The sequence below is a fragment of the Marasmius oreades genome, chromosome 2, assembly GCF_018924745.1.
Source record: "Marasmius oreades isolate 03SP1 chromosome 2, whole genome shotgun sequence".
In the NCBI taxonomy this organism is placed as follows: domain Eukaryota; kingdom Fungi; phylum Basidiomycota; class Agaricomycetes; order Agaricales; family Marasmiaceae; genus Marasmius; species Marasmius oreades.
Window position 1 is genome coordinate 4,000,988 of NC_057324.1, and position 25,349 is coordinate 4,026,336.

Sequence of the window (25,349 nt, forward strand, 5' to 3'; positions counted from 1 at the left end):
GGAGACGCACCAAGCGCTCTCTCGAATCATTTTGGACGAAGCAGGCGCGGCTGGTCACTAAATAATCAATTCAAAACTACAAGTACATATGGGAACACGGTTCGCAAAAGAGTTTTACAGTTACTTATCAGTTGTTCAATACCAATGACCACTGTGGCGATCATACGTATAATCATCACCGGAGCTGCAACCACCACCACCAGGAATTCTGCCGTGCCCCAATTCTGCAAGAAAATCTATCATGTCTTGGGCATCAGAGCCACGTAGGACAGAATAGCGGGGTTGGCGTCCACGACCACGACCACGACCACCCCTACCTGGACCACCACCCCCTCCTCCTCCTCTACCCGGGCCCCCACCACCGCCCCCACCACCACCACCAGAACCATTGTCACCACCCCGACCGCGACTTACCACACCACCTCTGTAACTGAATCCGCCTGAATTACTTCCTCTACCAACTCCTTCTCCTCCCCGACCAGAACCACCAGGGCCACTACCACGGCCACCTCGTCCAGAAAGACCGCGAATATGCCTAGGGCTAGCACTGCTAACGCTTGGCATATCCTCAGGCTGATCAGCTTCAAGACTGCGACGCGCGAGGATCGTCTTATGCAACTTGCCCGCCAAATGAGGTTCCCTGTCTCTCATATGCATTCGGCGGTTATTACAATCCTCGCATGTCCAGTATTCCCCGAGATTGGAATCGGCATTGGGAACAATAGCTGTGGGTTCTGGACGAGATGGTGGTACAAGTTGCGGAGGATTCGAAGGTGGCTCAGGTGGTCCTGTAGTTTGTGCTGGTTGTTGTGGACTGAGCACATTTGCGTTGATGGGTGCAGTGCGCGCTTTCTTCAGATGTTGCTTGCCTCGGAGATGATGTCGTCGACTATTGACATGCATACACTTGTTGCATGTCCAACAGGTCCACAATTCAGGTCCAGAAACATTCATGGGGATCTATCCAAGCGTCAAGTACGGAAACCTGGAAGATGTGGACAGGCCCACCTAGAAGGTCGAAAGCCTAAGTTATGTCAGGAATCGAGGGGGAAAGAAGTGAAATCCGCAGCAGGTACATATATACGTGAGCAATATGTAGAACCTTAATTAGAGTTTTTCGTGGAAATAAAGGTCTGATCATGAGGAAGCCGAAAGTGAAAGCGTGGTAAGTATGCTACGCTTTCCCCCAAGTACTCGCAAGTTTTGCTTTGATAAATTTCCCTTCCTATTGGGAGGGTAACAGAATTGCAGTAAGCAGAGCTAACAGTTGCTCCCCAAATAACCACGAATTTGGCGGGTGCGATCATATATGGATCGAAATTACAGCTTATACCCCTTACCACTCGATAGCTTTCCATCCAGCCCATACGAGGCGGCACTCAATGTCACGAGCTGAGGTAGGATACACTCGTATGCGTGCGAGATCCACTGGAACACAAAGTCCGTTAGCGTTTTCGTCGACAAAGTTCAATAAAAAGATTGAGTCTTACATCACATACCAGCGGTCTCGTATCCCTCGGATCCACGATCTCCTCCACACCGAACTTGTTCGCGAATCGTATCGGATTTCGCACCGGCTCGAACTTGTCCAAAAGTTCATTCATCAGTTTCATCCGGTCTTCAGGGCTTTTCGTTGCATTCAGTTGACGTTTATAAGCTGCCTCGATGCCACCTTCAAGTGGTAGGGAACCCCAGTCTGCTGACGGCCTAGGAGGATTTAATGTTTAATGACTCGATTTGAATGGACATGAAAAGAGGACGAACCAAGCTACCCGAAAGTTTCTCCCATCTTCTGGATCTCCAAAAATACTACCCGCAACACCGAACGACCGACGGATAATGATAGTGAATATTGGAACAGATGCGTTGTAAATCGCTGCCATCGCAGATGCCCCGTGTCTGATCGTGGCCATTCTTTCCGCAAGAGAGCCTAAGTAGGAAGCGATTGAGCTTCACAATGCTAGTGTGTAATCAAAAGGACACACCGATTGCGAAACCAGGCTGGTCGACAAGGTTGAGGATCGGAATACTGGCACCTAATCAATAACAAGAGTTCTGTGGGAAGGAAGGCACTCACTGGAAGTGGTTGCAAAGGTTGATAAACCTTGCCATTTTCTGTGAGCCAAATGCATCTATTGCACCTAAAATGGAAAGTGAGTAAATTTGCCCGAAACACTAGATGGAACACTTACCGCCATTCACCGTACAATCGCTAGCAATAACACCAACAGGCTTTCCTGCTACCTGTGCCAAGCCAGTGATGGCATTTCTCCCCCACCCACTCCCAATCTCAAAGAAGCTACTGGTCCCTGCACCCTCCATAACAACATCAACAATCAACCTGATAACCTTCCTCATATCGTATGTTCTTCCTCGTCTCTTGGGAATGATGCCGAGAAGCTCTTCTTCGCGTCTACTCGCCGGATCATTACTTTCAGAGCTTGGTGGCAAGGTGAAGATGTTTGACGGGAGAAAGGATATGAATTGCCGAATCTCTTGAAATGCTTCTAATTCAGTGTTGACGACGTTATCCACGGAACCATTCTGCCCATGAATCTCCCACCCGCCAAGTTGTTCTTTCGTGAGGTTTTCAAACGTCGCTTCCTTGACTACGGGTGGGCCGGCCGCAAAGAACTGATAGGTTTAGGGGTACGTGTACGTGAGGTTGGATGTAATGATTTGAAGGCCCAGCGTACCTGGCTGAGTCCGCGAACCATAACACTAGATAGACCGATATGTTAAACATCTCCCTCGAGTATGCCTCATTGTACACTGACCTGAAATGGCTAGTGGCAGCTTTTGCAGCAGCTAACCCAACCACAGGCCCCAGTAACGCCGAAGCGACTGGCACAACCGCTAGCGCGTCAAGACTTTGGCCGAGCCCAGCAAGAACGGGGATATATGTTGATCCAGATGAGAGATCTGGTGAAGGGAGTAAGTATGAGTCCGCAATGTCGAATTGATGTCGAAGGCTTTCGATTACGCACACGTAGTGACACTTCCTCCACCGCTTGAACCATCAAGTAGTCGGATCTAAACGAATGAGATTGATGAGAGAACAAGCTGGCGGTTCATGAGTCCGAACGAGGACAGACCAGGGGTACGCGGAACTTCCTTGCGAGGATCTAACCGATAAATCCGATTCAACTCTACCTCATTGAACATCGAGAAGACCACTCACCTCGCCGTGAGGTGCCTTGTGCGCAATACCACCATCTGCATGTCCTCCCCTCACACTGAAATCATCAGCCGTTATGAAAACTTTTCTTCCGTCCACTCTACCCCAACCCGTAATTAGATTCCTATTTCGAAGTTCCTTGTCAGAAAGCTCAAGGAATAAGACTTCAGATGCGAGCATACGAGGGAATGAACGAGACGAGTTCGCCAGTTTTTTCATCGTAGACCGGCTTTCCGGTGACCGAACCAACTTCGTTAAATGATCCCTTGTCCAGTAACGCATCTACCCGTTCTCGAACCCACAGTTTTCCTGCTTCTTTCTGTCGGATGTACCCTGTAATTTAGGATGAGACCGAAGCGGCCCTCAACGTAACACAAGCTTCAATCACCTGGATCCTTGACATTTGGAGTACGAACTACTCGTTGTTGCGCTCTTAGTTCCGCTATACGGTCCTAAAAATTGCCAAATCAAGTTCAGTGGAAATAATATTGGCGTATTGGAGATTCTCAACCTCACCTCCCATGATTCGCCGGATTTCGCGTCTTTCCCCATATTATAGCAGACCTAGGGATATCTGTATAAGTTGCAGAGGCTAATATACCGAGACTATTCACGAAGTTGAATTGAGGAAATCTGAAACCGGCCAAAACGCCTACCGAGCCGAAGTCCCGCTCTTTCCACGACCATCATGGTCACTAAGTACACGGACTTCTACTCTGCAACTCGACCATGCAGAAGGTTCTGGTCGCTAACAGGGGTGAAAGTGCGTTATTTAAGCTTTCTATCATGTTAGATTCGCTTTGTTCATCGTTCCATTCTCATGCAGTTGCAATCCGAGTATTTCGTGCAGCGACAGAGTTAGGCTGGGCAACAGTGGCTCTCTGTACCGAGAATGATTCAAGTCACTCGAGCTATGCGGATGAATTTATTGAGCTGAACAATCCTTCAGACTACATGAATGTTCAGAGGATTGTGGAGAGTGCAATAAGGTTAGTCGGTTTGTTTAACCGAAGGATAGCTAATGACGCCCGAACTCAGTTCGAAAGCTACCCACATACACCCTGGCTATGGATTCCTCAGTGAAGCCGCAGAACTGGCATCTGCATGTTTGTCTGCAAATATCACGTTTATTGGGCCTTCAATAGATGTTCTACGTGTCGCTTCAAACAAGATGCTCTCCAGGGAACTTGCAGAATCACTCAACATTCTTGTAGCACCTGGCAAACGTGTCGACTCTCCAGAAACCGTGGTCGAGCTTGCACGCTATGTTGGCTTTCCGGTCATGATCAAAGCGCTTGATGGAGGTGGTGGAAGAGGAATTCGGATCTGTGAAAAGGAGAGTGAAGTTGCGGACGCGTTCAAACGGTCAGTTTTTTTCTCGTGCATGTCATGGATCCTTGACATCCGATGGTCAAATTATACAGATGTCTGGGAGAGAGCCCGTCGCGGCAGCTGTTTGCAGAAAAGGCATTGAAAGGGCCAGGTTGGAAACATGTCGAGATACAGGTTGTTGGCGATGGTCAAGATGTTGCTCATCTATGGGAACGGGAATGCAGTGTGCAAAGAAGGTAATCCTCATTCGTTAACTATTCAAAACCAGCATTCTGACTTTGAGTTTAGGTTCCAGAAAATCGTTGAGGTACGACTTCCAAACGAAACATCATGAGCCATTCTTCCTCAACACATCCATCCAGATTGCACCCTCCGCCTTACCAAAACCTTATATATCTCCACTTATCAATTCTGCTGTGAAGATGGCAGCATCAATGAAATACAAAGGGCTAGGAACCTTTGAGTTCCTGGTCAACACCCAAACCCAGGAATGGGCGTTTCTTGAAATCAATCCTCGAGTTCAGGTGGAACATACGGTTACGGGTTTGTGCGATCACGATTGCTCCCTACTATTGCTGATATGTGTTCCCTTCTACAGAAGAAATTACTGGTGTGGACCTCGTTCGGACCCAACTCCTTCTCTCCCTTCCCAACTCGACCCTCTCTTCCCTATCCCTATGTAACCTTCAACCCCCCGCTGGATATGCTATCCAACTGCGCCTTACTGCAGAAGACCCAGCTCAATCATTCCGACTCTCGCCAGGGACCATACGGCCGCAGGACATCGCCTGGCCAGGTGGACGAGGCATCCGCGTGGACACGTGGCTATCCTCTCTTTCAACCTCAAATGGATGGACGGTTGGCACAGATTTTGACTCGTTGCTCGCGAAGATCATCGTACACGCTCAGACGTTTGAGGAAACGACTCAGAAAGCCAAACGCGCTTTGAGGGAGTTGCGAGTGAACAGTGCGAATGTTCGAACAAATATACGAGTCCTTTCTGGGGTTTTGGAGCACCCGGACTGGAAGAGTGGAAACATTGACACGCTGTGGCTCGAGAGGAACATCGCTTCGGTATTGGAATTAGGGGGATCTGGACGAGTGCGTAGTTCTCACTCCAAGCAAGCTCCCGTGGTCCCGTCCATGCCTTCGTCGTCAACTCCGTATGTGACGCTTCAGCCAGGAACAACCTTCCATCTTGCTCTCTCCTCCGAAAAGCACACGATGACGCTCTCCTCGATTGTTTTGAATACCTTCCCAGAACGACTTTCGGGCACTCTACAAACCTCCCTTGTACCACAAAGCGGTCCTATCACGTTCGACCTATCCCAATCCACTTCAGTAGCTGTGTCTTCCGAGTTTGAGCTCGGGAATCCCAACAATTTGACACATGTCTCGTCGCCTTTGACAGGGAAGATCGTCGAGCTGATAAATCCGAACAAGCCGGTGAGAAAGGGAGAGATGATTGCAGTACTGAGTGTAATGAAGATGGAGAGCGTCGTTAGTGCACCACGCGATGGTTTGGTAGTGCGTATCGGAAAAGGGGTTCGAGTCGGCGTCGTTATCGGTGACGGAACTCTGTTAGCTGTAGTGGACGGTCAGAGTCGCTTGTAGCGATGGTGAATCAAATCCGTACCTGTACCGATGTCTGCATTCCGCGATAAGAAAACGGCTCGTTTTCCCTCTTGAGTACTGTTGACCACACTGACCTGCCCTAAAGTCAGAAGATGATATACATATACATCTCATCTTATCTAATCGTTACAAAAAAAAGCTTTTGATGAACCTCCTCATACTTGGCGCAGGTTGGACCTCTACATTTCTCATTCCTCTCTGCGAATCCACACACGTAACATATGCTGCAACTACGCGTTCTGGATCCGAACGGACTATCCAGTTTACATTCGATCCTGAATCTGACGATCCAATACCATACAAAAGGCTCCCGGACGCCCATACGGTGCTCATAACTTTCCCAATAACTGTAAAAGGGGGGTCGGAGAAGTTGGTCAAACTGTACCAGCAAACACGACAAGATACAGGTCTCGAACCGAGATTTATCCAGCTGGGTGCTACGTCCCTTTGGGGGGTGAGTACTCGAGTATCTGTATTCAATGTCTTTAGTCTTCCCTATCACTCTGAGTTCAACAGGATTCCAGCCGTAATAACCCCAATGCGAAGCTCACAAAACCTTCCATAACCGAGTGGTACGACCGACATAGTCCCATAAAAGTTAACCCGCGAGGAGAGGAAGAAAATGCTTTGTTGGCCTTATCACCTGAAACACCCACGACTGTCTTGAATCTGGCTGGGCTTTGGGGAGGATCGAGGTCGATGAGGAATTGGGTTGATAAGGTACTTCCGACGAAGGAGGTCTTGAAATACAAAGTGAGTGTACTGCTCGTTGATCCTTCCCGATCATTCTCAACCACCCTCCCTCCCCTCGAACGAAGGCAAGTCTACATATGATACACGGTCTTGACGTTGCAAGGGCTATACTCGCCGTTCACCTCCACACCCAGTTCCCAGCTGGAGAACGATGGATCCTGACGGACATGCGTGTTTATGATTGGTGGGATCTTTCTTCGGCTTGGAGTGTGGGTGAGGGTGACAAGAAAGATGGTCCTCAAGCTGCGTGGGTTCGAGAGCTGATGCGTGAAGAAGGTGTTCGTGCCTTGCCTCGTTCTCCTGAGCAGCTTGGAAGAGCACTGGATTCAAGGGAGTTTTGGGAATTTTTTGGGTTATCGCCGATGAAGAGGCTGGATTAAGTAGTAAACATTCGTCGAGAATTGAAGGAACTTCCGGACAGCACACTAAACAGCACCATCTCTGACTGTAACCTCAACTCATTTCCGATGAGATACACGTGAACACGGGCACGATCCAAATTTTATTCCGTCTCGAAACACGTTCCGACTCGTGCATACACATGTACTGTACACACAATCAAGCATCATGCCCCGGTACAATTTTCCTCTCCAAGGTCCTCAAACCCAGATAAAATAGCCCAGCCGAAAAGAACCCAGTAAGAAGACCGATATCCCCCGTCCCTCTTTCAGCAAATTGGCCAACATGAGCAGGTTGGTCCATTGAAGGTACGATCAGCCCAAACGATAGTCCAAACGCAATGAGACCGGCGAATCCAACCGGCAGTTTGGAGGGTGTCTGCCAAAACTCGGTTTTGTATTTTGAAAAAGTGTATCGTCGAAAGACGAAATGCTCGACTAGTACTATTGCCGCGTAGGATGTGGACCAGTAACCGGTCAAGTCTATAAGTTGAATCGGTATACCGTGTTTATGAGAAACAGTAAGAAAGAGTTGCGACTCACTGACGATCTCTTGAAATGTTTGGAAGATTCTATTGGCTCCTACGATTGAGATTGGGATAACGCTGACAGACCCAACCCAGATGATGAATAACGTAAAAGACAGAAAAAAAGAAAAAAAGAAAAACATACACAGCTGTCGCAATCACGGAGTACACATATCTCGGTATCTTCGTGAATACCCACGAGATACTCATCAAGCTGACACCTTCGAAATTCAAATCAAAGGAACGCGGTTTAGGATGACCAACTAGTTACTAGTTGAGAAGCCATGGTTCTCACCAAAAGAATACATCGACGTCGCACTCTGCGCGGGTAACGTCAAAGTAGCAATGACCATCAAAAACTTGCCAAATCCTCCTACAGGTGCAAGCACCGCAGCGAGGAAATTACCAAAATTTTGGCCGTCTTCGAGCCCGGCCTTCCATGAAGGTACGGCGGGGGCTGCAGCTGCGAGGACAGCACCGACCACGTGTCCTGGGAACTACAAGATAGAAGAAAAAAGATTTAAAAACGTAGAATGGGCGTGTCTGTTGAGAGAGCCGTTACCAACCGAGGATAGAAGAACGCCAAAATACGTGTAGAGGAATATTTTCCATCTGTATTTAAGTTGGGAATAAGTTTCAACATTCCGACGTGTGACAAACCAGCTCACCCAGGCACGTCAGCCCTATGATACACTCCATAATCTGCAGACATAGTACCCCACGAGAGGCAAGATGCTCCAACGGAAGTCCCATAAGAAACGATAGCAGCCGCAGTTGGAGCTGCAATCTCGGGACGTAGTGTCAAGTTCTTACCACCGACAGCGAGAAGACTGATGTATATAACCGCGTTGGGCATCCAAGCGTACGTCTCAAACCAATGTAGGACTTGGTAGCCACAAAACGATATCTGTAAAACCCGAGGTTAAATCAGAGACCGAATCTTCAAATCAGGAAAGCGGCTTTTACCCCTAGCGATATCAACGCGATGATAACGATACCGAGAGTATCGTTTAGATTTGGGAACACCGCAGCTAAAAGCTGGCCACCGGTTATGCAACTGAGGACCAAGAAACCGATCATAGATAGGACATTAAATGCTGCTGGCAGCATCGCTCCGTAATATCTATGGCAATCTATCAGATATCGGACTTGAGGTGAAGAGAACTAGCTAAAGCGGCGAAGAGCTCACCCGAACGAAAAACGACATTGTACCATAGTTCGTGTTCCTAATTTAGGCCCGAATACTGCACTATATTGGTGATAGATCATCAATCATGAGGGGTGGGAGGAGTTCCGTAAAGAAGTCTTCAGAATCAATACAACGGGATCGGTTAGTTCCCATGGAGGGCTCTTACATGTACCCGGGAACTAAGCAGGAACTGTCAAAGAAAAGGATACAATCCATACTATGTCAATAGCACACTACCACACGGAGAGTCGATGGAAAAACTCACATCAGGTCGGCCACGACGATAATAATACAACAATTGATGAACCCTAGACCAAATACTTGAGGACCCAATGCTCCAGTAGCAATCCTTCATGGTATCAAAAAAACTCCATGAGTGATCTGAGACTGGTTTCGAGGTTAAACCAAAGGAACTCGCGACTCACCCCGCAACATTGAGTATCGCAGAGAACCACACAGTGAAAAGCTGATACATTCGAGGTTCGGTTCTTTCTTCCACAGTCGTAGGGGTGATACTGAAGTATACAAAATAGACCAATCGAGTCGAGTAAAACATGCCGGGGAACGGATGGAATTAACGAATGAGAAGATTACTCAGAAAAACCTCAAAGAAAAACGGACCCATTCAACTCGATAGAACAGCTAATCCCCAGCTTAGTCGACCACTGTTTGAAATCCGAATCCAGACCCTTCACTTCCGTTGGCTGCGTCAATCCAATGTCGCCTTCAGCTGGAACCCCATCATCGGGCCGTTTTGTCGGGGTGTCGTAAGAAGCATCCGTCGAGGCTCTGTCTTGAGTAGGCATACAGGATGACGGATAGGAAGCAAAACGATGCCAGAACGAACCCCCAATAAGGAACTCGAGGCTGGGTCAAATGATGAGTCACAGTCCCTGAGAAGCTGATACTTTCCATCGGAAGAGAGATAAGATCCAGTTCGGGAGTGACGGTAGAAGAATGAATTGTTGATCATCCTTGCTGTGGTGGTCGGGGTGCAAAGCCGCGTGAGCTCATTGTAAGTGGCCAGCATGGCTTCTGATGTAACTGACTCATTCATACTGGCATGCTCTCCATAACATAGTGCAATCACACGACCACTCCAGAGGGAAGACAGTCGGAATCAGCGGAAGACGGTAAATCCAAAATTAGAACGTGAACGCGGGCGCTATAGAAAGTATATACAGTATACACATCATCAGTGGAGCCCCGTAGGAAGTAAACAGGAAGTAAAGCATCGAAAAAAACACAAAAATACAAAGCAAGCCCGAGGTAGGGGCAACCGGAATGGCGTACCGAGCAGAGTAAAATCATTAGAGTTCAGCATCAACAATCCCAAAGACCTCCCAGCATCTGTCAGTGTCACCGTAGAGCGCACCCTCTGCTTATCGGGAGCGTCCTAGCTATCCTCGTGCGCGGTCTGAACTGACCAGGGTGTGGGAGAGAGTGGAACGACAGCTTCCTCATCCTCTCAACAACCTCCTTGGCCAGATACACCGTCTCCTTTTCCTCCTCGTAACACTTGAGACGGTCATCTATTGTCTCGAGGATACGTACATCCCCGGGATGCAAGGTTGTGGCCTCCAGTAACCGAAAGATGGTGATGAATTCATGACGAAATATTTTGATATCGATAGTTGTCAAGGGCGTTATGGGCGTCGATGATGATACTGGGAATCAAGTTCTTAGGAACAAAACAAAGGTGAAAGATGAGATGAGTGCGTACCTTGAACGAGACATATGTCGTCCTTGATCTCGGCAAAGGCAAAGTACCCGTCGTCTATGGAAGACGGAGGAATATCCGCTACAAACGACGTAGTCGCTCTACTTTCACATGCATTTGCGCCGAGATGATTCCTCGTATGAGAATGTGACCGCTCTTGTGAGAGCGAAGGGGTGGTCATAATGGTAGTAGCTGACTTCGAGGGATTCTTGGCGTAAATGGGTGAAGTGGGAAAGAACTTTAGTTCCGGATGAGGAGAAATACGACTTTGAACGAGTTGTTTTATATACCATTCACCATGCCCGGGGCACGAGGAGGCAGGTGAGATTTTGGCTACTCGTGCTTCGATGCCGGTATTACGGAATCAATAGAACAAGAAGCAGGCCAGTACGAATTCACATCCTGGATCTATCGAAAACAAGCAGTCGGAACAGAGCAGACTCGGAGTGCGAAAAGGTACGTACAACTGAGTACAACTGTCGCTTTGATCTTCCATATCAATGCCAATCACCTCCCGGCCGCGACGAGAAATTGAGAGGATTTGAACTAAAACTCTCGCTCAATCTGCTTCATGAAACTTGAAGTCGACCTGTAGCCTTTGAAGGCGCAATCGTGGCGAGAAAGAGTTTGCACCCCGGAAACCGAAACGCCAGCTCCCTTCATTCCAGTCACACGCTCTATGATCATCTAAACTCCTGAGCCCCAATTCCATTTTTAAAGAAGCTTGGATACGTTGCTGTTTCTTCTATCATTCATGTTGATGGGTACTCGCGAGAAACAAAAAAGAAAGGTGGCGGAGCGAAGGAAAAGAAGGGCACAAAATTAGCCGACCGATTAGGGCTAGCCCTGGCTGGCCTTAAGGAACCAGATTTTCTCAGCACGTGCAGTCTCTTTTTCGTTTTCGTCGACGTATACTTGATAGCTTAATGACTTTTGTTCTCTTTTCAGGTTGCCAGCATATGTAGAGAGACGGAGCCTGGAATGAGTCGAGGCATAACGCCTGAAAGGACTGGTAACGAGGTTCGTGTACACTTAGTTTCCCCCTTCGGGCCTAAAAGTTAAAAACTGAATGACTTCTTCTAGCCTCTAGGCACATATACATTATACGTTGGCTCCTTCTGCATCCTACGGGGTCCTACGAAGGATGTAAATCCCCAATAATCATAATAATACCGTCCATTTCCCATCCAAACTCGAAACACGTCCGGACATCAAGAAGAATGATCCTTGTTGTGAGAACGGACTGATCCCCCCAACTAACTTTCCAAGAGGGCCCACAGGGCGCAAAGTACGTGAGCGAATTCATAATCCTCACTCAGATACTAACAATCACACATTTTAAGCATGTTAAGCTCGTGGACATTTCATGGTCACATATGGCCATTTACGGACGGATATTGCGGGATCATCACTGTGATTGAAGATGGGGAGCATACTTCAAGCGTTGGGGCGCCGAAGAGTCGTGTCCTGGGCAAGTCTTGGGAGGGGCCTAAGTACAACTTCAATGGCATCTCTTGCCTGCATTTTGGGACGCTCAAATTGCCGCAGACAAACCAGATATAAACTTCCACTCTGCACGGTAATGGTAAAAGGAAGTGTGCTCGATATGGTCACTAACGAGAGAGAAATTGATGGAGGGACCTTGCGATCAGGCGGTGAGTTAACACGGCTGTCTTTGCTATCTTGCTTTTTGAATTCCGTATGGAGCTCAGTCAATCCAGAAGAAATTTACATTGTCCTAGTAGACTTTGAAGCTGTTGGGGTGGCAAATACGATGGACTTGACAAGTTCCTTGTCAATGCCAGCATTCCGGTCTAGGAGGCTCTCGATCGGGCTGACGTTGAACCGTAGGGGTCAACGTAAGAATCTACGCATGCCCTTTCCACCCTGCCGATGCCTTCCCTCGCCCTGTGGCAGTAAAAAAAAATTGCCACCTCTTCTTACTCAAGCCCTGTCCACGTCTCCTCCGTTACTCCTGTATCGTCGAAACTCGCGTTTCTGTGATATATTGTGGGAAACGTTATCATCGGCAAACTCCGAGATTTACGCTACCGTTAAGTTTCGGTAAGTTTCCCTTCAAATTCAATACTGTATGAATAAGGATTGAATAGAGCGCTGGGACACAGAGTACGATTGCCTGCGCTCAATTCACCGTTATCCACCAATTACAACTGACAGATACAGCGCCCGGATTTGGTGTCCGAGTCGGCTTCCTATTGGCAACCTCTTCCTCTCTCCCAATCAGCATACATTATGATTGCGCGGAGCCCGCGATACTACGATCATCGGGGAGGCAATATTCAATGGTCGTGAACTTAATCATAACTACTATGTTGGTTAAAGTCTTCCGCTTGGCTCGAAATCTGACTCCGAGGGTTGCCTCTTTTACAGCACTGTGGGACACGATTGCAGCCGTTGGAGCCTCCCATAACTCGGAAATACAGGTTAAGCGGGGGCCGTCTGTCCACCTGGAACTCGTGAAGCAAAGTTTGAACTTATTCGCGTTTGGAACGCTCCGGAATGCCAGCATTTACCGGTATGCTGGCTTTCTGGTGTTGTCGGCTATCTTTGACCGTCGCCGAAGAGTGGATCGTGGCGTCGTTCTTCAGACCCAGAACGAAACAACCCTTGGGCCCTCCTCCCTCGTTCTGTCAATTGCCCGCGGTCTCGCGGTGACAGGACCAACTCAAACCTCGAAACCACCGATTACCCCGGGATTCTCATAGTCAGGTTGGAAGACCAATACGAGAACTCATTCTCAACGATCCGCCTGATTCTTGTTCTTCTGAGTTTGCCCAGAGGGACTTATCCATGGTTGATGGCCTCGATGAACGCACCCATGCTGATGTGCAGCGACGTGTCCTCTCCATTATATTATCACCATACTAACATTATTACTCACGGAAAGCACCCGCCAACCCCGTAGGCTCCTCCGAGTCCGAGTCATCGACCTCGGGAATCGTCCCGAACATTCCCTGACCTAGTCCTGCTCCGAGCAAAGTGTCGACGTCCGAGTCGAGGTGCATACTGATATCAATACTTAAGAGTCGAAAGAAAAAACGAACAAAGCCAAAACATGGCCTGAAGAGAATGCGGATTTAGCACAAGTGGTTTGAGGTCTCTCCTTCACCGACTTCAAACTCACTGGTGTAGTGGCCGATGATATTTTGTTGAATATCGGGATGTGGTACAGTTTGTGACATTGTCGAAGGCAAAGGCCCGTAAAGATTCGACAGTAAGATTAGACCGGACCCGCGTTCTGAAAGGACCCGGCATGTCATAGCATTGCAGCTAAGTACGTTGCCAACCAAGCTGAGAACAAAATGTTCACCTTTTGTCGCGGATACTGTCACGACGCGTTCTGCCAGTGTATCTTTTTTTTTCATGTTCAGACTGCGTAAAATTCTCATTTTGGCGCACTCTGCCATTGTCAGGCAAGAAAAGGTGATTGAGTCCTTTTTCACCGCTGGAAACATTCATACGAACTGGTTTCTCGTGAGTTTTGCCCCTCTTCTTCCGAACGTGTCACGTTGAACTTTATCTTTGCTGGCGTTAGAGGATGAGTTTGAATGGTACCACGAAGAAAGGGCCGTGTTTCGGTCAAGACAAGGTCATGAAAGATTGGGAGGAAATGTAGATTGACGGGTTAATGAGCCGAGGAGTAGCAACTGGAGTTGTGAGTAAGTCGAGTCGCAGTCTTTTCTTGTGCACGTCGCCCCGCTGCTTAAAGGACGAGAAGGATTGTGGAATTTTGGCCCGAAGTGGGGCAGAATTTCAGTTGGAAGGGCTGTGAACGACGGCGTATGGTCAAACATGAGCCTGCCCCAAGTACAGATAGATTACACGGCCTGGTCCCTGAATTCGGAACTGCCGGAACTACTAATGCATCCCTAGAGCAATCTCGACCCTCTGTGGAGCCGGTAGACTCTATGGCGATTAGCAGCCTTGTAGTACACGATATGAGTGTACATACTGATATGCAATGCCACTGCCAATGCGCAGCAATGGGAACCGCTAGTGACGAATCATAGTGAATTGTCAAGTTGTCACTGAGTTCCGCTATTAGTTTTCTACCGTACATGCAAAATGGTCTCCGTTACCACGGTCACTATGATTCGTCATCAGGTTCGAGTTCGATGTCGGAGTCAGACACTCGACACAGATCTTCAACACTCTCTCTGCCATCTTCTTCAAACCACAACTCATGGTGTTGTATGCGGACTCTCCATTTATTCACCACGTAATGAACAAATTTCGCCACCATAGGAACGAGCTGCCACGAGTAAACGCACTTTTTAAGAAAATGAAAAGCGTCCAGTTCCGTCATGGGCAGTGATGAACGAAACGGCATAGGCAGGTTGTCGATAAACTGTCGTCGAGACTGCGATATGTCTTCGTCAGCCACACACCGAAAGAACACATGCTCTGGGGTTTCGTAGTGACGAGAACAAGCTTGACACAAGTATCGTCCTCGAATGTCGCCAATTGCTGGTATTTGGCCCGGAGACGCCCGCAGACCCACGGAACGAAATCTCCCAACAATAAACGTGTGATAGCTATACGATGCTTGTAGTTGGCGACTTTGCAGAGGTAGTGGCGTAGGAATAAGGTATGTTTCTTTGCCTTTACAGTGAGTCACAGGACCTTCGCTCAACCTGTGATCACGCTCCACAGCATGCTCAGTGAGCAAGCGCTCGAACCTCCCTCCTCAACCACCATCCTCGATGTCTGAGTGGTCTCAGACTACCTCTGCCCCCAGTCAACATATATTACATGAAGCTAGGAATACTACGATAGGGCAGGCGGTGTTCAATAATGTTGGCCGCGACCTTATCCATTACAACTATGCTTCCAATCGTGCGTTACCATTCTATAATGCCAAAGTAACAAGCTCATCGTTTGCAGCACTCTGGGATGCGATTGCAGACGTTGGAGCTTCTCATAATTCGGAGATACAGGTTGAGAGGGGCCGTTGTCTGCCCGGAACTCGTGAAGCAGTACTGGAACTTATCCGTGTGTGGAAGGCTTCGGAATGCCAGCAGTTGCCAGTGTGCTGGCTTTCTGGCGCCGCCGGTGTAGGAAAGTCGGCAATCGCTTTGACTATCGCCGAAGAATGGGAGAAGGATGGACTCGTGGTGTCGTTCTTCTTTTTCAGATCAGACCCGAAACGAAACAACCCCTCCTCTCTCGTTCTGTCGATTGCACATGGGCTTATAACGACAAGACCGCACTTGGCCCCTCTTGTCAATTGGAGGATTGCTGCTGACCCCAGGGTTCTCAAGGCTAGGCTGGAAGACCAATACAATGAACTCGTTTTAGAGCATCTTTCCCTTCCCTCTTCCCGAAAGAGCCCCGAACTAGTCATAATCGATGGCCTCGATGAATGCAGCAATGGTGATGTGCAGCGCCGTGTTCTTTCAATCATATTTTCCACATATCAACAACCATTTCGGTCCCCTTTGCGTTTTCTGATATGCAGTCGTCCCGAATCATGGATCCGAGAAGTATTTGATTCTCACATACCCCGGAGTCTCACCAGGCACATTAAATTGGATGACTCGTTCCAACCACAATACGATATCAAACTCTACCTTAGTCGACAATTCCTGGAAATTCGCGGAGACCCCAAATATAAAGACGTTGGATTTCCGAATCCTTGGCCGTCTACTAAAGATGTTGATTTGCTGATTGAAAAAGCTGATGGCCAGTTCATCTATGCATCAATTGTCGCCATGTTTGTCAAGGCCGAGTATGCACATCCTATCACACAACTTAATATCATCCTCAGTAATATATCCACCGATTCTTCCGATCCATCGACACATTCTCCGTTCCACGATCTTGACGAACTGTATCGCATAGTATTGCGTGCTAATCCTGACCGCGATAAACTCCTTCTCCCCATCCTTGCGGTAATCCTCCTCTCAAAGGAAAATATTTCGTCCTCACCCGCATTCATTGAACTACTGCTTGGACTTCCTACCGGCATGGTGCCTTTGACGTTGCGTGGAATGCATTCGGTACTCGACGTCCGTGGACGTGACGATAACATCCGCATTTACCACACATCTTTCACCGATTTCCTCCTTGATCGAACGCGGTCAAAAGAGTTCTTCGTCGATAAAAAGCATCAATTCTGTTCTCTTGCTCAGCGATGGCTTCGCATTCTCCAGACACCTAGTGATATTCCAGAATGGGCAAGGAAGGACTTGTGGTGGCATTGGGGTCAGATGTGTTCCCTTGTCGAGACTCCTACACAGGAATTATTATCGCAACTTAATAAGCTGCATCATCTGGGTACCTTGATTGCTGAGACGGCCCCAGATTTGACTGGCTCCAGGTTGCGTCCTCTATTCTTTAACTTCGGAACTATCTTCTCCTGGCTAGATTCTAGAGTATGTCTTGGGTTTGATGTGTTTGAACCGTTGTGGTTCACATCAGTTTCTCAATTATTTTTTCTATAGGTCAATGGTGTAGTTTCCCCACACGTTCTTCATCGCTTCGAGACTGTGTTAAGAGGGTTCGACATTCCGAGAAGCATGCTCACAATGGGAGCCGAGACAACTGCGACGCAAACTAACACCGCCGAAATCGCTACATGGATACTTGGGCCACCCTTTACGACAGATCACAGGACAAAAATAATGAAACCGTCACGGCGATCCAGGCTGCCTTTCCAAAAATCCGATTCCGAAGGACCTCCTCAATATTTATCTGCCGATCTCTCTCTTACGAGCAAGGAAGAAAGGCTAAACGTAGCCACCGCATTGGATTTGCGTTCAGCTAAGTTTTGTCAATGCTTCAGGTCTCAAATTCAAACCGACTCCGTCATGGGAACTCAGTGGTACCATGTCGATCTCCAACCCGAGTATTTGAATCTAGTGGCAACTCTCTTTGAAAATCGAGGGGGGGCGGATGCCATAGAGGACAAGCTTCTGGTGTTGTTGGAAACACCGCTTTTGAGACTATGCGGTCCCCAGAATAGCCTTGTTTCCTCTCTTCGAGAGGTTATGATAGACGATAAGAAGTGGGGACGGACCAAGTGGGTAGATCCGCCGTTGAGCCTCAAGCCCCCCAACTCAAAAACTCGCCGAGAAAAACTACTATCATGGCTCGAGGTGCGTTATGTTTCTGAATTGTTTGTCACGACAGTCCATGACAATTATTACTAGTTATTCCCTTCCGAAAGTGAATGTGAACGCGACATCGCTCAGATCAAAGAAGATATCCGTTTCAGTAATATAAAATACAGGTTCGATTATTGAGCTGCATTCTCGTTCTTCCTTAGCTCCCTTATAGCCATTGGCCAACCAATATGATGATCAGTGGAATCCCTTTAGCTGTTCTGTAGATACATTTTCAAACGGGTTGCTGTTAGTGATTAATTGATTACTAGTATTGACAAACTTATTTCATGACTTGATTTGACTAGTACATCGACAAAGAGTCAGAGGGAAGGGGAGAGCTGATAGTCTGGGAGCGAATCAAAACGATTCCTGAGTCCCGATTTTCGCTATAACAATCATGCATATGCTCGTTCAAGATTTGATCGGAGAGAAGAAAAGCTGCAACATGAAGCTGTTGTTAAAAGCAGTTCAGTGAACATAAGAGCCTTTCTGAACCTACACTCCCGGTGAACTTGAATATATAAGCCTGAATCCATGTACGAGTGTAGAGACTCATCGCGCGACAGCCCTACGCTGAAGGCTTGTTTCCTGATCCACGGTCCACGAGCGTTCCAAAGACGGGTTCAGGATCCATGTCGAGAATCGAGCTTCAAGTTGGTGGTGGTATGTACACACCCTTTCATCACGATATTTGTGCGATGGATGGAAAATATTTCTTTTCAATTTCGATTTCGATTTCTGTGAGGTAACCGAAAGGCACGACGCGACAATTTGGAGATGATACTTGGAGGTCTATGAGCTTGTATACATATAGTAGATAAACTGCGAGTATCGAAAATATCGTTAGAAATTCACAGTTTACATTTCTCACTGGAAGAACGTACGGATGATGCCTCCAGTTCGTTTTCAATCTTCCACAACCTCTCCTAACTGCATGCTCCCTTTTTTCGATGTTCGAGCGGTGATGCATTGATGTTGCAACTTGCAGCAATGTTCAACGTTCAGGATGAGCAGAGTTTGAACAGGTTTTCTGAACACCGGGGACCGGACCGCGCCAACACCCTTCTTTGTAAGGCTTATACATTGTCCAAATGAACGAGAACCGGATTACTCTCCGACCTATTGAAGGCCTTTTTCGTCCATAGAAGACCCATACAAGAATTGTTATTACGATTCTGGATCCCGCCGCATTCCGAGTCACCGTCCACGAACGACACTTTTCAAAAGCACGAAAGAAGAAAGTGACAACGAACGCACACACATTTCGGATTCCAGTTCTTGATATCTTCACTCCAGTTGGCCCACTGGCCACCAGTGGTATGGAAGCATCAATCATGCTTCAGAATCCGCTCAGCCTCAGTTTCAAGACAACTACGGAGATACGGTACGGTTCAAGGATAAGACGATATCCCCCTGTGAAAATGCGACGGAAGGGGAGAGGTAGTAGGAAACCACCAACAGTCGAAAAACGCCACGAATGGGATGCCGACTCAGATGAAGATGTAGGAGGGTGTGTGGGCCCTGGGGAGAGAGCTATTGTGAGGCAGTGAGGAGGGCCCAAGCCTGATTCTTACGCTTTCTCAGGCCTTCTGCATCCCGACTGGCGCTGACGCGAGCCATGATTTTTTTTTCTTCTACCCCCACCCTTGCAACTCTTGATCGAGGCTTGGTGGTAGTCGTTACACGCTACTATGCCCCAGTGTCCAAACGGTTCTCAGGCTCAGCGAGCCTTGTCTAATGGTAGCTCAAAGCTCACGCGCCTCGAAGGAAATTCAACCCAATCTTCTACGGATAACCGCCTTGTCGCACCATAGGCGTTCATCGAAATCATTACCTGGACTGTGGACGCAACTTTAAGAAGTAAGGACGCTCACGGTGAGCTGCCACCGTCCACTCCCGCTGCAAATTCTTTTTTTTTCGCACGTCAGAGCGTACAACGCCGATGCATTTATTAAAGGGGTCGAAGGTCGAGGTCGAGTCACTTCAAAGTTCAAATTGATTTTTTTAAACTTAATTTACGGCGGTGAGTTTTGCTTTTTCTGGACCATGTTTGGAGAATCGACAGTGTGGTCGCAGTTGTATCGAATCATAATCCAAGTTTATGTTTATCCATGACACTTTACCAGTGGCCGACTCGAAAGAACCCGGTGTCAGGCTTTCACGTTCCGGCTCCACGTCTTTCAACAGAATCGAAGGCTTATAAGTAGGTTTTTGAAGAATGCTAAACAGAATGGGGGGCACGCCACACGGACCACGGTAGCCTGACGTTTTTTGTGGTTAGTATTGACGGCCAAAGTGTACCGAACATGTCATTGACTCCGATCCATCATGCAGCCCCACACCCACAAGTAGTTCCTAGCCGCGACTACTAATTATAAAGTAACTTGGGAGGCTCCGTCTACGGAATGGCGAATGGTAACTTGTTACTGTCGCCGCGAGTCATTGCTCCCCGTTCGATTTAAAAACAGTCGGAGGCTTTTCTCACGTCTACTAGCTGAGGCACCCCCACAAATGGAGGAAGATTATCGAAGCCAGAAGGACGGGTCACTGACCACGACCACGAGCAAGTTGTTTCTATCCGGGGTATGGGGCTGTTTTTTTTTTTGGTGGCGCCAGTGGTAAACGAGCTCCAATAATAATTTATTGACAGCAGGCACTTTCATCTAGACAGCTTTCTTCTCAGGTCACCGTCCCTTTTCTGAACATCTAGTACAAGACTCAAAGGCCATAGACTATACTCTATTTTGAAATACAAAAGAAGGGACTACTCCTTTGCGACTCCTCGTCTGCGGACTCGGAATCTCGTTACGTCACAGGTCTTGTGTATCTGCAACTGGCCAGGAATCATCTTTGCGCGGTGGGCTCTGACGTCTCAAAGTTTTCAATTCGTTGCGATTTTTCCTCTCACGAACAAAAGGGGATCGGAGAAGTGGAGGCTCCGAATGGGATAGGCTTTTGGTGAAGATGACTTGGTAAGTTCTGTACAAGCATTTAGTTTTGTTTTCGCTCTTTCACTTCCCTTCCTACAATACCCGCCTAGGCACTATAGCAACGCTACAGAGTCGGTGTGTTTCTAATTTTGCTATCTTGGTCTCTATCATACTGGTCACTGGTCTTTTTGTTCCAAGTTTCTTGCTCTTCTCGGCTCTCACCCTTCTTTTTACCTTCTCGCGGCTTGCAGGATTCGTGGAAGCTTTTGGGAGTTTTCATCATCGGTGTTAGCTTCTGGTGGTTTATATTTGTAAATACCAGGTTTTATTTTCAGAGCCGCTACGTCGAAGGAATTGACGATGGGTCTTGGGGTAAACTTCTGCCCCGAATGACGAGTGGTTTTGTCGATTGAGAGTTTTGTTTTGTTTAGAATTCTTTCAGGAAATGCATGATAAAAATGAGCAACTAACTGGTTACGTATGCCGGTTGGCTGGATTGAACAACCGACCTTTGCATTGTATTTGTTCGACCCGTATACAAGTGCAACGCTCTACCACTAAGCTAAACCGGCGATAACTGTGACGTCGCATATAAGCTTGGTATTCGGCGCCGTCGCGACGGGTTATATTTTTTCCGAAATATGTATTTCTTCCTCCGCCGCCACGTCTCACGGAAGCTGCTGCGGGCCTGAACTGGGGGAACTGGGTACGACAGAGGTTGCTATTTTTAAAATCATTGAAAGCGTCGGAATCCCCTTCGCTTCGCTCTTCTTTCTCCTCTCCGTACCACGTAGCCAACGTAGAGTCGAGGAAGACTTTAGAGCTGAAGAACGGAAGAATAACAGAGAATGGGTCGCAGGAAAATCGAAATCACGGCTATCACTGTAAGTAATGTGTTCCCCCACACCCCACATCCTCTTCTGAATCCTCTTGGATAACAACAGCACGAACGAAATCGTTCAGTTACTTTCCTCAAGGTGACTATTTATATATTTCGACTTTGTCTTGGCCTTGGCTCTTGGCATCCCTAAAAATAAATCATCTAATATCTTTTCAGCGCAAAACAGGTCTGTTCAAGAAAGCGTACGAGTTGGGTGTACTGTGTAGTGTCGATATCGCTGTCATTATATTCGGTTTGTGTCTCCCTCATTTTCGTCCGAGTCTTACTCTGGGCAAGATGCTAACGCGATGACTACAGATGATAAAATCCACGCTGCACGCCCTACAACAAAGCTTTACGAGTACTCTTCTTCCTCTTCAAAACATGCAGTAAAAGACATCGTAAAACGATACCTCAAGTACTCTGGTGACAAGGATTCCAAAGGGCCGGGTGATTTCGGAGGTGGTAGGATGGGGGATGTCGATGAGGACTCCAAGGATTCCGATGACGAGTCTGAGTCTGAGGAAGAAGTAAAGCCAAAGAAAAGAAAGGTTCGCGTTGCTTTACTTTCCATCTGCTCAGATATATTCACATCCCAACCCATTCAGAAACACTCACGTTCTAAACCGAAACGACCGCGCAAACGGTCTCTCAGTTCTTCTCCCTCCCTAACGGCTTCATCGCAACGCAGTTTATCTCCAGTCTCGACGCTCACGCCTTCTCCCACATCAGCACAGACCCCATCGTCATCGTCATCGTCAATGATAGCTCTCCCAAAACCGACAATACCAATCCCGATACATCACTTACAACATGGAGGAGAAGGCCCAGGGTACCACCACCACAATTTCATGTCACTCCCCTTCCCTCGAGGTGTAGCACCCCCTTCCCCACCCCATACCGACCGTGATGGAGATATGGAGACGGAGATATCTGTACAAACCTATCGACAGATATTGCTCCAACATCGTCTCCAACAGCAGCAGCAGAGAGAAGAACAGCAACAGAGCAGTTACGAAGATCTCTTAGCTATCTTCAGTGGTGGTGGTAGTGGGCCAAGTTCGTCGTATTCAAATCCGACTCCGACTCCGAATTCCGGTGCGGATACAGGTGGGAATTCGTATTACCACTCGGGGTATACGACGAGTGCGTATTCGTATCCGCCACCGCCAGCACCAGCACCACTTCCTCAACTTCCATTTCCGAACTTTCCACCCTTGATTCAGCATCAGCATCAGCATCAACACCAACAACACCAACAACCGCATCTGTTTGCTCTAAACCCAAGTCTTATGGCGCAAGAAGACCCTCAGGCTCCTTGTCGGTACGAATCTCAGGAGATAGTACGATGGCCTCAGGCTGGTCCGGGTTCTCCATCCGTATCCGCATCCGAGTCTCCGTCCCAAGCACACTCCCAACAACAACAACAACAACAACAACGTACGTCGAATTCGTGGTTGAATTACCTTTCTGTTACAGGTCATCCGGCGCTAGGAGTAGGAGGGGGAGGGGGAGGGGGAGAGCCCCAATCTCAGAGTCATAGTCATAGTCATGGGGATTTGGATCTGTTGGGTCATGGTGTGTTTTCTGGACCTCGAGAGCCGGTTTAGGGTGGGCGGGGGGGTACTTATCTGTAGCTGAAGAAAATGGACGGTTGCTGTATTTTTTTTATGCGGGTTCATACTTGCCTACAGTCTAAGCACATACCTATTTTGTATAAGTTGTATAGGACTATAGTCTATTGCTGAACTTTTAAGGTTTTTTTTTCAATCTGGCTGTGTATCCTGATAGCTAACAACAGGACGAATTATAGTATTGCCGGTTTAGCTTAGTGGTAGAGCGTTGCACTTGTATACCAAGGGTCAAAAAGATCATACAATGCAAAGGTCGGTTGTTCAATCCAGCCAACCGGCAGTCGGCGTTTCCGAACATTTTTATGTAGACTTCAAAGACGTCTTCAGATCTGTGACAAAACCCGCACTCGTCAACGAGCGCTGCAAGTTTCCTGTTAGGGGCCGATTTACGGGTCTCAGGCTAGGAAAGTTGGAAATTCGGAAAGGTACATAGGAATGACATCCGATCATCTATAATGGCTTCAACTTTCCCTTACATAAGTGAGATCAGTTCAATATACCGTGACTCAGACTTACAAAAAGGCCCGTAGAGGACAGAACGGTCGTCCAGGCAAATTGCAAATTTGCGCATTTTCAGTTTTCATACATAACAACTTGAACTTTGTTCCAACAAGCAGCAGCCGCGTGCAGTGATTCCTGAAAAAGGGAATACCGAAATCGTCGAACCGTCGAGGAAGAAACTTCGATCGTGTCGTCAAATAGTGATGTTCGATGCGAGCGTCCTTGAACGGATCCGATTGAGTGCAAGTGGCGGGTTTGAATGGAGTTCCTTCACGTTCAAGACGGGGGGGTTACGTTCGAACGGTCACTTTCATTTTCCATTCAGGATGTTCTCTGGGGAGTTTTATGATTTATCAACAGATTCTTCTACTTACGCTCCGTACATCGTTAGCGTCACGATAAAATACAAGCAAGTCCACTCTTGCTTTGATGTGAGTGACCTCGACCAGCACTTATACATTATGCGAGGTTTTATTCGGAACAAGGGAAAGAGTGAGACGAGTTAACAAGGGTAAGAGGGGTTGTCGTGGTTGCCGTTGAAGCCGTAACCTAGCCCCCAAGACTGAAGTGTGATGGTCGATTGCGAATTGCAATCGGGAACAAAGAAACGTTCACGCTCGACTTTGGTGATCTTGGACGGGAAAGTGGTCTTGACTATTTGAGATGGTAACCATGCGCCTTCTTGGTTCGAGGTAGATGCGGTGTTGTTTTTACCGACTTCGTTAGGCATGTCGATTGAGCTCGGCAACCTCTAGACAGTAGGGGATGGATTTTTTGTCCTAGACGATAATTCGAGAATACACACTTGTACATGTTCAAAAGCCAGAACCAGGGCAATCAGATTGTCGATTAGAAAGTAATCTCGGACGGCTAATGTGAGGGAATTGGCTTCCACACCACATTAGCGTCGTCCTGGATGTCAGAGGTGACGCAATTGACTGGAGTCTGGCCAACCATGCATGGAAGAGAATCACGTCAGTAGTGAAGTGGAATGGCTCGATATGAGAATTTGTCTTCGACGCCACTAGTACTCGCACCCCACGGCATCGATACCACATCCAAATTTAATCATGGCGCCATCGGTGCCTCCACCCAGAGCTTTTTTTCGTTTGCCCCGCTCTATCATCCAATGTCCCATCATGTTTTCAAGCCACCGCGTACGTCGGTGAGGTGATGGATCAGTATCATTATTGATGTGATTGCTCAGAGCGAATGGAAAGCTTACACCAGTGGTTCCCTTCGAAGAAATTGACCGATTTGAGGAGACTATCGATTCCTCGTTGGCTGACATCGATCCAGATAGTGATGAAAGACCTTGGAAAAGATGGAAGGGGTGAGCTGGGTAAAAGAACCGCGGTACCTATTCAATGATTCGGAGGCAGTCCATTACGCCAACAGAGCTTCTAGACCCAAGAGACCTGAACAGCTACTTAGAGGCCCTCATATGGAGATGGATGTTCCATGGTTCAGCGTTCAGTCCTGCAGTAACGAGATTATTCGGAAGGGATCGTGGCATGGAAAGAACTAGAAAATAAATTTAGTCAT

At 47.7% G+C, this 25,349-nt stretch overlaps 11 protein-coding genes and 2 non-coding genes across 13 annotated transcripts; 7 read left to right on the forward strand and 6 right to left on the reverse strand.

Annotated features, from left to right (window-relative positions):
* Nucleotides 1–32: 32 nt before the first annotated feature.
* E1B28_005048 (uncharacterized protein) lies at nucleotides 33–954 on the reverse strand (the record flags this gene model as incomplete). The annotated part of the gene is made up of 1 exon (XM_043149592.1): nucleotides 33–954. The coding sequence occupies one exon, from the start codon at nucleotides 952–954 to the stop codon at nucleotides 136–138; it is 819 nt and encodes a 272-aa protein (XP_043014198.1). The 3' UTR covers nucleotides 33–135.
* Nucleotides 955–1,320: 366 nt separating this feature from the next.
* Nucleotides 1,321–3,730, reverse strand: E1B28_005049 (uncharacterized protein; the record flags this gene model as incomplete). Its single annotated transcript, XM_043149593.1, has 14 exons — nucleotides 1,321–1,428; nucleotides 1,491–1,707; nucleotides 1,765–1,930; nucleotides 1,986–2,029; nucleotides 2,078–2,141; nucleotides 2,193–2,634; nucleotides 2,697–2,721; nucleotides 2,778–2,922; nucleotides 2,988–3,033; nucleotides 3,096–3,125; nucleotides 3,182–3,302; nucleotides 3,361–3,511; nucleotides 3,567–3,630; nucleotides 3,695–3,730. The coding sequence occupies 14 exons, from the start codon at nucleotides 3,728–3,730 to the stop codon at nucleotides 1,321–1,323; spliced, it is 1,659 nt and encodes a 552-aa protein (XP_043014199.1).
* Nucleotides 3,731–3,907: 177 nt separating this feature from the next.
* Nucleotides 3,908–6,124, forward strand: E1B28_005050 (uncharacterized protein; the record flags this gene model as incomplete). The annotated part of the gene is made up of 7 exons (XM_043149594.1): nucleotides 3,908–3,941; nucleotides 4,005–4,167; nucleotides 4,217–4,543; nucleotides 4,603–4,746; nucleotides 4,799–4,817; nucleotides 4,873–5,053; nucleotides 5,109–6,124. The coding sequence occupies 7 exons, from the start codon at nucleotides 3,908–3,910 to the stop codon at nucleotides 6,122–6,124; spliced, it is 1,884 nt and encodes a 627-aa protein (XP_043014200.1).
* Nucleotides 6,125–6,154: 30 nt separating this feature from the next.
* On the forward strand, nucleotides 6,155–7,278 carry E1B28_005051 (uncharacterized protein; the record flags this gene model as incomplete). Its single annotated transcript, XM_043149595.1, has 4 exons — nucleotides 6,155–6,181; nucleotides 6,231–6,599; nucleotides 6,662–6,898; nucleotides 6,964–7,278. The coding sequence occupies 4 exons, from the start codon at nucleotides 6,155–6,157 to the stop codon at nucleotides 7,276–7,278; spliced, it is 948 nt and encodes a 315-aa protein (XP_043014201.1).
* Nucleotides 7,279–7,456: 178 nt separating this feature from the next.
* On the reverse strand, nucleotides 7,457–9,038 carry E1B28_005052 (uncharacterized protein; the record flags this gene model as incomplete). Its single annotated transcript, XM_043149596.1, has 8 exons — nucleotides 7,457–7,779; nucleotides 7,840–7,901; nucleotides 7,969–8,044; nucleotides 8,119–8,320; nucleotides 8,390–8,435; nucleotides 8,492–8,730; nucleotides 8,790–8,946; nucleotides 9,013–9,038. 8 exons carry the CDS (start codon nucleotides 9,036–9,038, stop codon nucleotides 7,457–7,459), a joined length of 1,131 nt encoding a protein of 376 aa, XP_043014202.1.
* Nucleotides 9,039–9,174: 136 nt separating this feature from the next.
* E1B28_005053 (uncharacterized protein) lies at nucleotides 9,175–9,818 on the reverse strand (the record flags this gene model as incomplete). Its single annotated transcript, XM_043149597.1, has 4 exons — nucleotides 9,175–9,202; nucleotides 9,278–9,361; nucleotides 9,438–9,527; nucleotides 9,634–9,818. The coding sequence occupies 4 exons, from the start codon at nucleotides 9,816–9,818 to the stop codon at nucleotides 9,175–9,177; spliced, it is 387 nt and encodes a 128-aa protein (XP_043014203.1).
* A 553-nt stretch (nucleotides 9,819–10,371) lies between these two features.
* Nucleotides 10,372–11,025, reverse strand: E1B28_005054 (uncharacterized protein; the record flags this gene model as incomplete). The annotated part of the gene is made up of 3 exons (XM_043149598.1): nucleotides 10,372–10,679; nucleotides 10,736–10,970; nucleotides 11,023–11,025. 3 exons carry the CDS (start codon nucleotides 11,023–11,025, stop codon nucleotides 10,372–10,374), a joined length of 546 nt encoding a protein of 181 aa, XP_043014204.1.
* Nucleotides 11,026–12,314: 1,289 nt separating this feature from the next.
* Nucleotides 12,315–12,907, forward strand: E1B28_005055 (uncharacterized protein; the record flags this gene model as incomplete). The annotated part of the gene is made up of 3 exons (XM_043149599.1): nucleotides 12,315–12,387; nucleotides 12,445–12,796; nucleotides 12,859–12,907. 3 exons carry the CDS (start codon nucleotides 12,315–12,317, stop codon nucleotides 12,905–12,907), a joined length of 474 nt encoding a protein of 157 aa, XP_043014205.1.
* A 155-nt stretch (nucleotides 12,908–13,062) lies between these two features.
* On the forward strand, nucleotides 13,063–13,458 carry E1B28_005056 (uncharacterized protein; the record flags this gene model as incomplete). Its single annotated transcript, XM_043149600.1, has 1 exon — nucleotides 13,063–13,458. The coding sequence occupies one exon, from the start codon at nucleotides 13,063–13,065 to the stop codon at nucleotides 13,456–13,458; it is 396 nt and encodes a 131-aa protein (XP_043014206.1).
* A 1,998-nt stretch (nucleotides 13,459–15,456) lies between these two features.
* On the forward strand, nucleotides 15,457–17,997 carry E1B28_005057 (uncharacterized protein; the record flags this gene model as incomplete). Its single annotated transcript, XM_043149601.1, has 4 exons — nucleotides 15,457–15,589; nucleotides 15,638–17,127; nucleotides 17,197–17,850; nucleotides 17,905–17,997. The coding sequence occupies 4 exons, from the start codon at nucleotides 15,457–15,459 to the stop codon at nucleotides 17,995–17,997; spliced, it is 2,370 nt and encodes a 789-aa protein (XP_043014207.1).
* Nucleotides 17,998–21,270: 3,273 nt separating this feature from the next.
* E1B28_005058 lies at nucleotides 21,271–21,361 on the reverse strand. Its single transcript has one exon. It is a non-coding gene; the product is annotated as a tRNA-Thr (tRNA).
* A 90-nt stretch (nucleotides 21,362–21,451) lies between these two features.
* Nucleotides 21,452–23,279, forward strand: E1B28_005059 (uncharacterized protein; the record flags this gene model as incomplete). The annotated part of the gene is made up of 5 exons (XM_043149602.1): nucleotides 21,452–21,673; nucleotides 21,734–21,766; nucleotides 21,847–21,922; nucleotides 21,988–22,220; nucleotides 22,278–23,279. The coding sequence occupies exons 1-5, from the start codon at nucleotides 21,638–21,640 to the stop codon at nucleotides 23,277–23,279; spliced, it is 1,380 nt and encodes a 459-aa protein (XP_043014208.1). The 5' UTR covers nucleotides 21,452–21,637.
* Nucleotides 23,280–23,486: 207 nt separating this feature from the next.
* On the forward strand, nucleotides 23,487–23,583 carry E1B28_005060. The gene has a single exon. It is a non-coding gene; the product is annotated as a tRNA-Thr (tRNA).
* The last annotated feature ends 1,766 nt before the right edge of the window (nucleotides 23,584–25,349 follow it).